This window comes from Fringilla coelebs, assembly GCF_963513975.1.
Source record: "Fringilla coelebs genome assembly, chromosome: 3".
Classification (NCBI taxonomy): Eukaryota; Metazoa; Chordata; class Aves; order Passeriformes; family Fringillidae; genus Fringilla; species Fringilla coelebs.
Window position 1 is genome coordinate 59024768 of NC_140030.1, and position 15970 is coordinate 59040737.

General features: G+C 39.2%; 1 protein-coding gene across 2 annotated transcripts in view; it reads left to right on the forward strand.

The window, feature by feature from the left end:
• The window catches only part of ESR1 (estrogen receptor 1), a 160012-nt gene that overhangs the window by 48294 nt on the left and 95748 nt on the right, over window positions 1-15970 (forward strand). For both annotated transcript variants that reach the window (XM_084203463.1, XM_084203462.1), the window contains exon 2: window positions 4282-4786. In XM_084203463.1, the coding sequence (XP_084059589.1) occupies window positions 4282-4786 (505 nt within the window). The remainder of the gene's footprint in view (window positions 1-4281; window positions 4787-15970) is intronic.

Consider the following 15970-nt stretch of genomic DNA (forward strand, 5'->3'; position numbering starts at 1 on the left):
TTCACTAGTTCCACAATTTTTTCCATCAGTGGAAGAAGGCTACTTCTGGGTTTTTTTTAAGTTATGTTCCAGTTTAGAAGTGTTGGACCGGTGATCCAGTTGAGCCAAACTGCAATATGCATAGTCTGCTAGCTTAATCTGATCATGGTGGTCATTTGTCAAGAAATAAAAGAAAAAAAAAAAATTGGATCCTATTGGAAACTATTAATCAATTAATCAAAATAAGTGGAATTTGCCCTTAGAAATATACCTACATATTTTTCAGTTGTAAATGATGCTAGTTTAACCACAGAGCAGCAGAAATGTGATTTAGTTTTATTGTATCTGCATTTTATATTTTGTTAGTGTAATCACAGTAAATTCCCCACTCTGGAAAATCTGAGTTGAGCGCTGGAACTCCAGCCTATCTATAAAAGGAAAACAGGCTGAAATTTTTAAAAGGGAAACACAGGATTTAATCAGTCACTTTCATTTATCTAAACTATTAATTTCTCATTTCCATGAGCAGTGTAGTGCCTGTGTCCTCACTGTTTCATCCCAACTAATTCTCATTAAACATCCCTCTGTATGAAGATGCAGTTTCTGCTTTGACCTTCTTTGCTGACATGTCTGTAGTGCTCTCAGTCACAGTGGACTAGTCCCTCCTACTTCTTCAGTATTCATTAAATGCTGCTTTCTTTCCTTCCTGAGCAGGCATAAATGTGGATGGATCAAAGCCAAATTTTATTTGTATATTCCCAAACTTCAGAAACACAGAAAACCCCCCAGTCTATACCTGATCTCATGTCAGCAAATCTTTAGATTTTGTAGAACCAGTTCCTCTATTTTTATATATCTATGTATCTCCTGTAGTACGTGCTCAGCAACTCCAAAACAATATTAGACCTTCATTAAGGTGAAATACATAGGGCAGCTTGGCTGCAGCTGAATACACAATAGTTGAGAAATTATTAGATCTGAGGATGTAGACTACCCCATTTTGAACACATCTGCCTAGCACTGGAAAGGAAGGTGCTGCAGCCAGTTCATGTTTTTATTTACTCTTTCTTGTTACTACATGTAATTTAAAACAAAAAACCCAGAGTGAATGAGACAAGTCCTTCTGTATGAGATCTGCATAGTTTTAAAGGCATACATGATCTGGGATTTAGAAAAACAAGGTCTTTGCATAAACGTTTTGCTAAAGAGAACTAAATAGCTTTGCTAAATCCTGTACCCGTTCCCATACTCTAATATTTCCATATTCTAGAGCATGTAAAATCTGACATGAAATAGATCAGATTAAAGTGAGTTGTGAGTTAAGTCCTGACCTTTAAGCAAAAATACCAGGTTTTGGAAACCTTGATCTCATTTTTTTGAGAGGCGAGTCCACAGGTGGGTGCACCTAATGCCAACTCTAAAGCAGGGTGAAGTAGCGGTGTTTGTTACTTTGGAGCAAGCAAAGAAAGCAACCCTCTTGTAACTTTTTGCATTTCATGGTTTCTTTATATCTAAAAGCCCACATATAGTAAGCAAAATAAGAGTCTGAGTTTTTTTTTCAGTGTACAAAAATCAAAAATTCAGCTTCTTCATGGGATTTGGCTTGACACAGCCCCCCCCCCCCACCCTTGCCCTTTCTTGCTCTTTTGCTTTTCTTCCACAGGAAAAGTAAGTCAGACATTACAGGATGCTGTCACAGAGGTTCTCAGCCAATCCCCAAGATCTTGTTTGTGGCACTCACTTTTTTTTCTCTCAGGATGTGTACAAGGCTGTGTGCTGCATGGACACTGCAGCTGTCTGTTGCTGAGCCCTTGCAGTGGGAGGGCTGTGGCTTGTGGAGAGCTGCCCATAGGGTCCCTAATTTAGGTGGTACACGGCAGAAGGGATGGTGGTTCAAGTTAACCCTACAGTATGTTTAATGCTGTTTACATCTGATGGAAATTTTAAATATTTGACTCCCTGGAAACATGCTGCCTCCCAAAAATAATTAATGAGGATCTTAAAAATTGCATGTAAGAAGCACAGGGCACACTCAGAAGTCAACTCTTTGTTTGCTCGCTTTCTGTTTTTTTGTTTCTGACTTGGTTTTTCTGTGTTTTCTTCACTTCTGCATAGCTATTACACTGGAAGATTTTATTTCATATCAATATATTAGAGCATACATATTGGATAATGCTTCAGATAAAAATTCAAATTCCATTTTGTAGCACACTATAGAAGTAGATACTTTCTATGGCAGGTAAATTGACATTAATTCTCAGATTATGCAGTTTAATAAGAGGTGATGCCTTTTCTATGTATTTCAAAGCACAAAATGAAATGTGTAAGGGCGACTGGCTTAAACTTGTAGCTGCCATTCATTTCAGCCCGTGCAGCCCTGCAGCCTGGCTGCTGAGAGCTGTGCTTACTTGCTGTTTTGTGAGTCTCTGCAGATGCACAGTCGCCCACTCTAAGAGAACGTGCACACACACTTTTTTTTTCCTCTCACACTGTCTGGCATACTTTCAGCACAACTCTTCGAAGACTTTCTGAACTGCTGGGTATGGTCGTCTGATTATTATTTTCTTAACTGGGAACATGTTTAGTCCAGTGTTATTTAAACAAGCTTATCTCTTTGATCAAAGTCTACAATCTGAAATTTGAACAGGGTAGGGAGGGTGGCTGGGTGGGTGAGGAAATATATCAAGTACATAGTTGTGCGTGTGCTGGTGTCTCAGCTCTGTCCCTGTGAAGGTAAAAACATATATTGCTTCAGAATATTCTTGCAAATATAAAAAAACTTTGCCTATTTTAGTAGAAGTTCTGAAAGCACTGCATTATTTCTAAAATAAAACTGGTTTGAGTAAACTTTTCTTGACACTTCTAGTGACCTGCATGTTCAGTTTTTCAGTTTCTTGGGTTTTTTGAAGGTTGAGCCAAATAACTGTGGAGTTGTTTAAGTAAAGCATAGGCTTTGCTAGTATTCAAAGAACACTAGCTGGAGCCCATAGATTAATGCATTTAGGGTTGACATTAGCCTATTTCATTGACTGAACCACAGACCACAGCAATGAAGCCGGAGAGCTTGAAACAGTTTCTGGAGGTTTTCATTTAGCTCGTTCAGGAGAACTGGTTTGTGCGAAGTTAAAATTATATGGAATGAGATAGCAAGAAGAAGCATGCATGCCACACCTTTTCATTATGTTCTCTCTTCTCCTTTTTTTTCCTTTCTAAATATAACTTTGAGAGGCATGTCAAGTTTTTTTCTAAGCCAATCCCGTTTGATTATTTTAGGTTACTTGATTTTTTTAGTCTGATTTCAAAATTCAGGTTTGCTGGGCTTTTGCTCACAAGACTAGGAAAAAGAATTTCCTGTACTCAATTTATATATCATGCAATCGAACAACCATCTCTTAACTCTGGTGAAATGCAAATGATGTCTTTTTCATCATTTTACAGAATAAAAAGAAGGAAGCATAATTTTCTAGGCGAGTCTAAAGCTTTTCCTTGCTTTTTAATGTTATTATAGTACTCTAGTAACTGTGAGTTGCTGCTGCTGATGAAAGTATATTATAAATCTTCTCTTCTGCATAGGTATCATGCTCACTTTAATTTTATTAGCTGGCTTTATTGACTGGGGCTTGCTCCCTGCGCACCCAGACACACAAACACACACAGACACACAGAGACAGACACACAGACGTGTGCTTGCACACACACAAACACACACACACACATTCTGCTTTGCCCTATCTCGGTTACAGCACAGTCCTGCCCAGGGTCAGTACAATGTACACATTACATATTTCTAGCAAACATGAAAATGAATCAAACAGGAGGAGAGATAAGCACAGATAGATTGGAGCCTGCTGAGGAAATAAAAGGCAGTAATCTGACTGACCACTGGACTAGTCCTCCTGGCTGGATTTAAGTGTTCTTTCCCGTTAGTTGCTGCAAAGCAGTGTACCCTGAAGTGAAAAATGAAACGATCAGTAAGAATGAAGTAACATTTAGACGGACAATTCTTTGGTATAACTCCAGAACTAATTGTTTCTGAAGTGATGTTTAAACCAACGTCGGCACAAGGCAAGGGCTCCTGGCTCACAGCCAGCACCTTGTAATGCATATTAGCGCAGATGAGGAGTTCCTAAAAGTTAGAGAGAGGGAGAGGGAGGGAAGAAGAGAGAGAGAATGTGCGTTTTCAGTGCTCACTCTGCATTTGTTTGCATCCTCCTCCTTGCTGAGATTAGAGGAATACCTGTGTAGTGCTGCTTTATTATGATTTCTGCTGAGCCTCAGCATAGGTTCTGGTATTTTTTTTAGGTGGACTGCCAGCTGCCGATCTCGCTGTTGACAGTAAAAGCAGATATGTTCCTTGCTCACTGCCATTAGTACTGACCATGACCCTTCACACCAAAACCTCTGGAGTTACCCTGCTGCACCAGATTCAAGGCACTGAACTGGAGACACTGAGCAGACCTCAGCTGAAGATTCCCCTGGAAAGATCGCTCAGCGACATGTACGTGGAGACCAACAAGACAGGAGTTTTTAACTACCCAGAAGGAGCCACCTATGATTTCGGCACTACGGCTCCCGTCTACAGCTCTACCACGCTCAGTTATGCCCCTACGTCTGAATCTTTTGGGTCCAGCAGCCTGGCAGGATTTCACTCCCTGAACAGTGTCCCGCCAAGCCCGGTGGTGTTTTTGCAAACGGCACCCCAGCTGTCGCCCTTCATCCATCATCACAGCCAACAGGTACCCTATTACCTTGAAAATGATCAGGGCAGCTTCGGGATGAGGGAAGCTGCTCCTCCAGCCTTCTACAGGTAAATGCTAATTTCTTTCTTGTTTAAGGAGATGAGCTGAGAAAATTTGAATATAGAAATCTGTTATGCCCTAATATTTGCTTTTTGTGCAAAGTAGCGTGTGATTTAACTGAATCATCGATGATATCTAGACCATAAGAAATAGCGTGGAATAAAACAAACTGTAATTCACAGCCCACTGTGACTGTAAGCTGTAAATTTTGAAAATCTGTGCAAAAAACCCGTCAGATAATGAGTATAAATATTTCCTGGGAAAACATGAAATCATAATTGATTAAAGAATGGCAAATGACCTCAGTGTTGTAATGTATTATAATACTGTCTGAAGTATACTAAAAAGACTTCCACCATTACACATTTTTCAGTGTGAGTGGTTGTTTGTTCAGCTCTTAGATGGTAGTAAGAGTATTTTTCTCCTCTGCCTTCCTTTGCAGTGTGAGAAGTGGCTTACATAGGAAGTTGTTCAGAGGCACTATATCCTTCCTAACCAAAGTGTTAGAGTTGACTTGGTGACAGTATTTCAGTCAGTAACCACCTTCCTGAGCTATCCAAAGAGCTGTGTGCATTTTAAGATGCATTTTTCATTGGAGAGTGATAATATATTAACTGTAAACCTGGCATGCTGCTTTACAAAAGATAGGCTTGTTCAGCAGGGTTTTTAATATTTTTGTCCCTCAGTAGGAGGTTGGTTCGTGTTTTCTCTTCTTGGTCTGGAATAGAAAGACTAAAGTATTGTTGAAAGGGGGAAATAAATTTAAATATTTATTGTCAATTGTGAAAAACATTACATCTTTTCTTGAAGTGGCAGAAATTAATAGAATTATGGCTTCTAAAAAAAAGTCATACATACCTATACCCACGCTATTAACGTTTTGTGAAGAGTTTATAGCATAGTTTTGCAACAGTTTATTATGTTGCAACAACAGTGAACTAAAGTGAACAGTAAGATGTGGGTTTTTTTCTGAACTCTGTCATTCTTTGTTGATTTGAGAGATACTGGTGAGTTTGTTAGAAGTGTAACAATTCTGAAAAAATAAAAGTAAGTAATTTTTTCCATGTTGAAGGTCAGACTCTGCTAGACTTATTTGCACAATATAACATGTTGCCATGAACAGCAGCGTATGTTCTGAAGTCTAACTTAGCCAGACTAGGAATCTGGTAGTAAAATCTGGTCCCAGGAAACAAAATGATTGCACTTTTTTTGCAACAGATTGGGCAGTTTTGGGGAGCAGGTAGAATAAAGCCTGGTGAAATCATAGATAATGGTTATGTTAAATTGTCCAATACAGTGATCTGTAAACTGAATTGATTCAAACAAAATTCTTTTTAGTGCAACCAAATACAATACTTCCTGGAAGAATAAGCATGTCAGAGCCTAGTGATCTTGAATGATTACCAGTGACTTGAAAGTTAAACTGCACTTTGTACTCGATTAAAAGAATTTTTTACATAGGTGTCCCGTGCAAACCTATGGTGAAAAGTGTGTAAGCAGCCTTATGCGTGTAAGCAGTGGAGTAGTGAGTTTGTGAAGTTGAAATACACAGGCAGAAAATGTTCTACGGTCAGCTGTTGTACTGTGCGAGGTTTCAAACCTAAGAATCACCTAGACATAGAAGTTGCTATGGAAATAGTGTTCTTTTAATTTTTAAGCTGTGAATTGAGATGAGACCATTCAAAATAAAATTAAGGTACTTTTTTAGTTTAATTGCTTGAGCAAACGTGTAAGACCAGTGCTGTATTCCCCTTTTCCTGACATTTCTGATCAAGGTTGTGTGTCACCCTTGGGGATGTGTATTAGCCCTTTGAAATTGCTGAGGCTTAATGCAGCAGTAATTAGGTGAATTTATGATCTTGGATATGCCAGAAGGTTTATCTGCATACAGTGTTATACAAATGATTTAATGGCCCCTTCCAGCCATAACTCTGTGGAACGCATCTTATGTGGTAATAAGAAATGTGTTTCAAAGTGCTTGCTATGATTATCTTTTGTTAACAGGCATGGTACTATTCAAATTAAATTAAGAAAAAATTTTGCTCTTTTTGCTTTTCTTTTTTTTTGAGGCCGTATTTACAAAGTTTTCACCCTCACAACATTAAATATTAGGTCTTTCTTCTTGTGTTTTGGCATGAACCCAATCACCAGTAGTCTGTCAAAAATAATTTGAATATGTGTTCATTGCCTAGGAAATATTTAAATATCTAGCCATTGGGTTTAAGAATAATGTCTTTCAAAAACTTTCAATTTGCTTTATTCATTTGGCTAGTCTCATTGTCTTCACTTAGGCTATGGGAGAAAAGAAAGCATAGGGCAGGGTAATCTGGCAATGAATAAATTGATGCTGGAGATTGAAAGATGTCTAACTACCAAAATAGAGAGTTCCTGGAACAGCCTACCAGTAGGAGTGGTAAAGGCAAAAAATCTTATAACACAAGTCCTAAAAAAAGTTATAATGAATCATGATTAGTTTGTGATATGGCTGCCTTCTTCTATGAAAAGTTATGTAACCTTAGACTCAGTAAGTCTCCTCTGCAATTCTCATTTACCTTTCTGTGCAACTGAATTGTGCTATTTGTCTTTTAGGGCAGAAATATTTGCATTGCATCACCCTATTCTGCTCTGAATTTGACATGCAAGTGTTGCATTCAGTGATACATTCAGTGATAGCTAGGACAATAAATAAACATTATAGGTTGGAGATGATATTCCATTCGATGCTTGGACAAAATGTTAAAAATCTTCAGTCACAAAACTAAAAAATTACTCCATCTGATAAGGAAGCCTTTTAATGCCTTTTGATTTTGTTAGTAAGTAAGTGCTCAAAATCATACTGCCTATAGACAGATATGTATTAATAGGTGTATAACCATATGTCTGCTAATTCTGAAGTTATATTTTGTCTGTAAAATAGTGACTCTTTTTGCAAAAGTGTTAGTCCCTTGTTGTGAGATATGGTAGGCTTCTGTATCTAGCTGAAGAACATAATGATACATGAAATAATGATTTTTAAAGAATGCAATAAATATATTAATGTCCCTTCTGGTATCTCTAAATCATGAAGCCTCAGAATTTGAGAAGTGGAGAAAAAAGGGCTTAATTAACTCAGATTGTGCTGTCTATACATACACCTCTTTTATGTCTGATCTTGTAGCTGTTTTTATAGATAGCCAAACTAAAATACCTTTTTCTTATCTGACAATGTCAAATCTCACTTTTTTTAATTAGCTTTATAATTTTTAGTAGTGTTTTTTTTTAGTATTAAATGCTGACTAGTGGTTGATAATCATTACAGGAAATCTTGTACTCATGACTATTACAGTAAATTAATGGAAATGTTTATTTTGTTCTTAACTATTGAATTTGAGTTCAGGTAATTTCTGGTTGTTTCCTCTCAAATATTTTCAGCAAGGTTTATCCACTCAGGGAAAAACCAAAGCTTTCAGTAGCTAATTTACCTCAGTAGATTCCTACAAGCAACAGCAGAACATCCTTTTTGCTCTGCCAGTGTGTCATCCCACTGAGTCTGCACTCCTCAGATGTGGAGTGAAATCATGCATATACTTAAGGCCCTTTGTAGCCTGTCTTTGGTGTTGGCTCCAAATTTGGCCAAAAAAACCCAAAAAACTCCCTGATGAGAAAGCTGTCTGTCAGTCTGTAGTTGGGGACAGAGGCTGGGCAAATCAATGTACAAACAGAATAAGAGATTAATTGCTCCCCTGCTTTTACTGGCTAGCTTGTATCTTCTAATACTTCAGACTCTAGGTTAATGTAATAAAGTATTTGTTTAGCATTAGCCCCAATTATCATACTACAATTGAGTCTGATGTTCTAATCGATATGATCACAGCTTTAATTTTAATCCTTGCTAAAATTGAGAAAGATTACAAATGTAGATCGATCCCTCTCCTGTTGTAATTCGTAAATCCATCCATCCAAAAAAATAGTTACATAACCAAATACATAAACTTTGTAAACCTTGTCAGATTCATTATGAATTTTTCTAGCTGTTCATGTTGAGTTCTAAATACAGAAGATTTTTTCCAAATTTTAAGATTAAGTGTTGAAATGAATACAAAGTTCAAAGATGATTTTTCTTTTCTTATTTTTTTAAATGTAGTATAAAGCATTTCATAACATGGAGTATGATGTAATGTAGTGTTTTGCTTTGCTTTTTTTGTTTGTTTTTCTCTAAAACGTCAGTCTGCTCAGAGGTACTCTCTTGAACAGTTCAAGTATTCAGGCAATTTCTTGAACACTTGGAGCATTCCTGTTTTCAGGCCTTGTGCTGGTGTCTCTGACAATTTTGCAGCAATAGATGACTGTAATAAAAGAGACAGGAGAACGGAGTCATCTCATGGATAGTTTCTTATCTGATGGAAATGTTGTAAAGATAAGCCCATTAAGTGTTCTGAGATGCTCACACATGACAATTATGGGGGACTTGTACTAACCAACTTTAGTGTTTCTGCAGCCCTTCTTGGAGCATGTGCTGATGTGGATCATGCTGCAAGTGTGCTTGCACCATAAATCAGCAATCCACACTGCTGAGGAGCACATGTGATCTGTGCCTCCTTGTGCCTCTGAATAAGGGCAGACAGTGGTGGAAAGGGGTAAAAGAGATTTTATGCTTCCTCATAACCCTCCTTTCTGCCAAGGCAGGGAGATGGATCTCACTTGTTCTCTCTTCTCATTGAAGAAAGCTTCATTTCTGCAGCAGGTTGTTTTTTTGAATAAACCACAGACATAGGAAGTGCTTCATATGTGAAGTCCTTCCCAACAGGACTTCAAATTTGTGTCTAAACCCAGAGTTGTTTAGACAGACTGTGTGAATGGGGTTCATCTGATCAAATGTGGACACCTAGTCTGTATTCATTTTTCCATTCCTTAGGCATCTGCTGCTGTTTGAGAGGCCAGAAGGTCACATGGGTCTAGCAGATAGGACCTGCTGGGTAACAATACCTTTCTGGAGGAGGAGGAGGAGGTGTGTGTCAGTGAGGGTCACCACCTGGAACACCTCAAATGGCATTGACAACAGCATCAAACCTGCACATGGACCCCTTCTTACTCTGAGACAGAGAGAAAGAGATGCTGAGGACACACATTGCCTCTTTCTAGGGTACCTGATTAAAGTAGACCAGGTGTATTGGGCTCAAAAAAGGCAAGTTTGTCTTCCTATATTATATAAGATGGCTACATTCTATTCCAGATAGCTACTGGATGAAGATGGATACCCAGTGATATTCAAAGTTACGTGAATTAATCCCACCCATTTATCTCCTGTAAAGAACCAAAACAGTCATGCTCTGTAATATTCCTTCCCATAGACACTGCATTATGTCCCTTGAGAGGGACATGGGGAATTGACTCTGTGTCACTGGCCTTGATCACTCTTGCTCTGAGGCTATTGAAACAACAAACACTGCTGGCCATATCTGCTCTGATACGGAAAGCATTAGTTGCTGGCATCAGTTCCTTCAGCAATTGCAAAGTGAACATCAGATGCCAGCATTTTTTATTAAAACAACAAGATAGGCTGACTAGATCTAAGGCATTGCTCCAAAAAAGCACAAGAGAATAGTCTGGCAACTGAAGTGCATCCACATTTCCTAAAAAATTGAGATTTTGTAAATTTTTGGTTTGATATTGTTGACAATGAAACACTGAAACGAATCATGAGCTCCCTGGTCTGTCTGTAGGGAGTTTTCTATTATCTATTCAGGCATCAGAACAGAGATTAGGGCAGAGATCTGTCCTTCAACATTCTCACTTGAAGTGCTGTTTTGATTGCATTCATTGCAGGGACTGTTCGTAAAATTTGCTGTACAGGGACAAGTCACATCTGAGCCTGAGTGGCCTTTCCAGTGACTTGCAAGAGGTTATAATTTACCACAGCTCATTAGGAACCCTGATCAATGTGACACTGGGCAAGGCAAGGCATTTCTGCTTTTCTGCCAAGCTCAGATTCCAGTTGCTGGGAGGCTTCTTGCTTCATCTCACTCAAGATATTCTTGTGCAAGACTATCAAAGCATGAGTGATACCTGTTGGAGACAAGAAGATCATAAATCTGCAGGATAACAGTTTTCCTTGATAAGATATTGATAACAACACTGGATTCAGCAGTGATCTAGGTGTTTTATTTTAACCCTTTACTGGAAAAAAGGAATATGGTCCTCAGAAGACAGAGAGCTTAAATATGACTGTCCTAAGTGTAAATCCTATTTGATACATGTACATAACAATTGCAGTGGTCTTCCAACCATTGCAGTCCTAACCATGACACAACAGCCAGCACCTATATAAGTAAGAAATAGGAAAAGATGGCTCACTGTATGGAAACCATTGGTAAAAGTGAAAAATAGTAGTAAAGGCTAACAGGGAAAGTAACTAAGAGGACTTCCCAAAAACGTAGCTGGTGATGAACAGTGAACAGCCATGCATGCAACCACCAGTGGGTTGTCTACAACCCCTCAAGGGAGCAGTTCCCCTTGTGTTAGGCAGCATGGACATTCTGCTTCCATGTGCTGCTGTCCCACAGTGCTGCCAGCTGCCAGAGCTGGCCTCCCCAGCAGCCAGGTGGCAGAACCAGTGCAAGGTCACTGTTGAATGCTACAGGGGAGAGCCTTCTTCCCCTCTGAGGATGACAGAGCAGTGAGCATCAAGGCATCACCGGGCTGCTTTTAATGCCCGTGCATTCCACCTTGCATTCATAAGCCACGTGAGTAAGCAGTGTGAGTTTCTTTCACCTTGATCATACTATCTAATTAAGGAAACTACTTTTAACTGATTATATAGGGAACACCTGTATTCTTCCATTGAAGATCTTTTTCAGTTTCTCAGCAATCTGCAGTGCAAATGTCCAGTGCAAATTTCATTGCTACTTCCAGTTTTTTCTCCCCCTTTTAGTACTTGCTATCGTGCAGAAACAGTGCTTTGATCACTGCAGCCTACTTTAGTACGGATTTGGGCTGCTAAAAGATGGCTATCTAAAACTTTATAGGACACTACAAAGGGTACATCAAAGCTGGAAGAAGAAGGAAGGGAAATTTACTGAAACACAGGAAAAAGCTCAGCTCATGATATATAAAACCATTAGAAAGATGTGCAGAAAGCAGCAGCTGTAGTAGAAAATTATTTAGGCCCCAAATCTTAAATCACAAGGCTAGGAAACTCATAATAGCTTTCCAAATAGCCTTCACTGTGGTTTTTGCATATAGCCCTGCTAAAATTGGAATATGTAATACCTGCTGCTTTCTTTCTATTTCCTTCCACTTTTATTTTCTTTTTTCTTTTAAATGTAATTCAGGCTTGTGACATAAGATCTATTAATTCAAAAATCAATGAAAGATCATGGAAGTTTGGGTTGAAAGGGAAGACTTAGTTCCAAGTCACCTGGCATGAGCAGGGTGGCACTAGACTAGGTCGTTCAGAGCTCCATCCAATCTTGCCTCGAACACTTCCAGGGATGAGGCATTCACAGCTTCTCTGGATAACCTTTTCCAGTGCCTCACCACTCTCACAGCAAAGAATAATAATATCTTCCTAATATCCAGTCTAAACCGACCCTCTTTCAGTTTGAGGTCATTCCCCCTTGTCCTGTCACCACATGCCCCTCTAAATTTCCTCTCTGGCTTTCTTGTGGGTGCCCTTTGGGTGCTGGAATGTTGCTGTAAGGTCTCTTCTCCAGGCAGAGCAGCCCCAGCTCTCTCAGCCTCTCTTCAGAGGAGGGGTGCTCCATTCCTCTGATCATCCTTATGGTCTCCTCTGGACCTTCTTGATAAGGTGGCCTGTAGCAGACCTCCACTGCAATGTCACCTGTCCCTGCCCTCCCTTTAATCCTGACCTGTAAATTCTCAGTTGGCTCCACATCCATCCCCAGGTGGAGCTTTGTGCATTCCAGCTCTTTGTTGACATATATCTGGTGTTTAGAAACTTACTCTTTTTCCTTCTTCAAGCTGATCAGTAAACAGATGGAAGTTTGGAAGGTGATAACTGTAAAAAATTGTAATTTAATTTTACTGTTGAAGAGAAGTGCTATAAAACCTGATCTTTGGCAAAAATAAAATGCCACATAATACCCTGTCATCTCTGTTTTCAGTTCATAAAGCCAGTAAACATTCTTAAAACATTTTGTTTGCTGGGCCATCTTGGTTAAGCAGTATCTGGTTATTACTGAATAACTTGTATCAGTAAGTGTCTAAAATAAATTAATTCAAATAAGTGTTCCCTGATTTCATTATTATTTACAGCTTGGACTTGACAGTGAGATCCCAGTTTCAAATTACCTATGAGACAACCCCTGTCTTCAGGGCACTGTAGCCATGGCAAAGAATACTCTGGCTGAGAGTGCACAGCAAATCTAGTCACCTTTGGGGAACTAATATGTCAAAGGACAGCTTTGTCTGTTTGCTTCCATCCTGCAGCAAAATGATACTTCTCCTTCAGCCATATTGATAACCACAAGCAAGGAAAAATATGTATGTTGCCAGCACATGAGCCACTGTTGCAGATTTATTACCTTGCAATACCTTTTTGTGTTTTGGATTATTTAGCACTTATGGGTTGAAAAGTATGTTAGCTTATTCTTGCCATGCTATGAGAAATATAATCCTAATTTTAATCTGCAAGAATATCAATTATAGATAAAGCATGCAAACCTTGGAAGTGGTGAGAGTATTCTAATTCTATTCATGGAGCAAGGTGGTGAGATAGAAATCCATATAAAATAATGTAGCTGAATATTTAATGGTAATAATATCAGAATCAGTTAAAATGCAAGAATATCTACCAGATGTATGCCATTTTAAGGAGTCAAATATTTTTAAAGCAGCTTGCACCTCAGTAATAGTTGTTACTATTTTTTCCTTGATTTAAGCCATAAAAAAAGCCAAACAAAGTGAAAGTAAATCAGATTTTACAGATAAATTTTAAACATCCCAGAATAAAACTCAACTTTATTTTATTGGCAGTTCTAGTAACACTGTTTATTGTTAAGTCTGACTAGGTTCCTCTTTTTTTTGCTTACTTATATTGTTTAGTTTTGCCTTATATTTGACATATTAGATGGTTGTCTCAGGTAAATTTTTTTAAATGCATTTTGAGAAAAATGACTCAAATTACTAAGTATGATGAAGGAAAAGAAATTTTTGCTATAATCATGGAAAAAATGATGCTATAATCATGGAAAAAAGCATGCAAACCCTGTAAAATTTTCACTGAACATTCTAGACACAATTGTATTATAGGTATACATGCACCTGATACTTGGTAGTGCTGTCAAATCAGGTTATTTTTCTTTAAATTTCCCCCAGAAATGTTGCTCAGTTTTAAGCTACAAACTCTTGAAACACCTCACTATTCACTATGGGAATCTGCTTGCTTTTGATAGCTAAATTATATGAAATTTTATCTACCATACATGCTCCATCTATCCTCAGGGATTGCATAATGACCTGATTGCAAGAGCATCCTTCTCTGACAAAATGTGTGAAGTTGCTTCATTGCCTGGCTGCATGACATTTCAAATGCAAATATGACTATTTGCAGGGGCAGTTCACTGAGAGATGAGAATCACAGAGTGATGTTAAGTCTGAATGGGCAAAAAACTTTGAAGATTATCTGGTCAACATTTTGCTCAAAGCAGGGCTCACTTTGAAGCTAGATGAGGTTTTTCAGACCCTGATCCATCTGTGCTTTGTGGATACCCAGGAATGGAGGCTCCAGGGCAATCTGTAACTGTGCTGAACCGCTCTCACTGTGAAAGTTTTTCCTAATATATAATTAGGATATTCTTTGCCCAAAGATGTGTCGGATGTGTCTCGCCCTTTCTTGGTGTGCTCCAAGAGGAGTCTGTCTCTGTTTCCTTTAAAAGACTCCTGTTGCACTGTTGAAGACAGCAATAAATCCTGCTTAGTCTTCTCTTTGAAAAACGGAACAAATCCAGTTCCCTCAGCATCTCCCCATATGCCACTTGTTCCAGCCCCCTCCTCACCTTTGTGGCTGTCCCTGGACTTGCTCCAATTTGTCAAAGGCTGGCTTCTGCTTGGAAGCCCCAGACTGGAAGCAGTTTTGCAACTGCCAAGGACAGGGGAACCAGCTCTGCTCTCAGCCTCCTGTAGATGTTCGTATCAGTACAGCCCAGCTCCTGCTGTGTTTCTGCAGGGGGTTTTTCTATTCCAGGTGTATTGATCTGCGTTTCCCAGTGCTGAAATTCATGAGATTCCTGCTGGGCCATTTCTCCAGCCTGTTGAGATCCACCTTACTGGGAGTTTTGCTCTGCAGCAAGTCCACCACTCTGCATGTTCCCTGTCCCCTAGCTTGGTATCTGTCATTAAACTTGCTAGGGATGCAATTTCTCCCTTCATCTCTATTGTTAGTGAGATATTCACCTCAGTATTGATTGCCCATGAATACTATGCAAGCTTGCCAAATTTCAGCTGCTGATAAAAGTCTGTTGAGACTGGCAGTCATTTTCCATCCACCTTATAGTTCATCTGTGCAGCCCATATTGCACTTCACTGGGATTGAGAAAATTGGTCTCTCTTGTGCTTTTAGTGCCTTTCTTCTGTGTTTGGCAAAAGCCACATCAGCAAAATGCAGTGAAAAAAATGAGCTTGCAGTATGGGAAGATGGCCTGAAGATCAAATAAAGGTGGTCTCAATGAAGAACAGGATGGGGCCAGTGCAGAAATCAGATGGGTCTGGTAGAAACTTTGAATCTCTGGCGAGGTGCTGTAGCAGGCTGTAGTGAGCTGTGAGACAGAATATGGAGGAGGAAAACATGCTCTAGTAGTAGAAGATAGATGATGTTCCTGGAAGAGTTTGAGATGAGCTGCAAAAGTAAGATGAAGGAGAACCCCCAGAACTGAAAAAGCTGAAGAAGTCTGAACTGGGGACAAATAGTGGAATTTAAACATTCTCTGGCAATGTGACTTGGATTGGGAATGGGCAGTATTCCACAACTGGAACAGGGCAAGTGTGTGTTAGCAAAGCAGAGAGAAATAAAAAGGCTCACAAGGAGAAACAGGGATTATGGAGCTTCCTCCCAGCAGATATGTGCAACTCTTGCATATTGTTGCTGTCTGTTACAGATTATCCAGAAGGTAATGGATTAGCCCGGATGCTGGTTAGATCAAAGGCCCAATGTGGCTGATGTTGGTGCTATACATGTGAGCTTCCATCACTCCTGA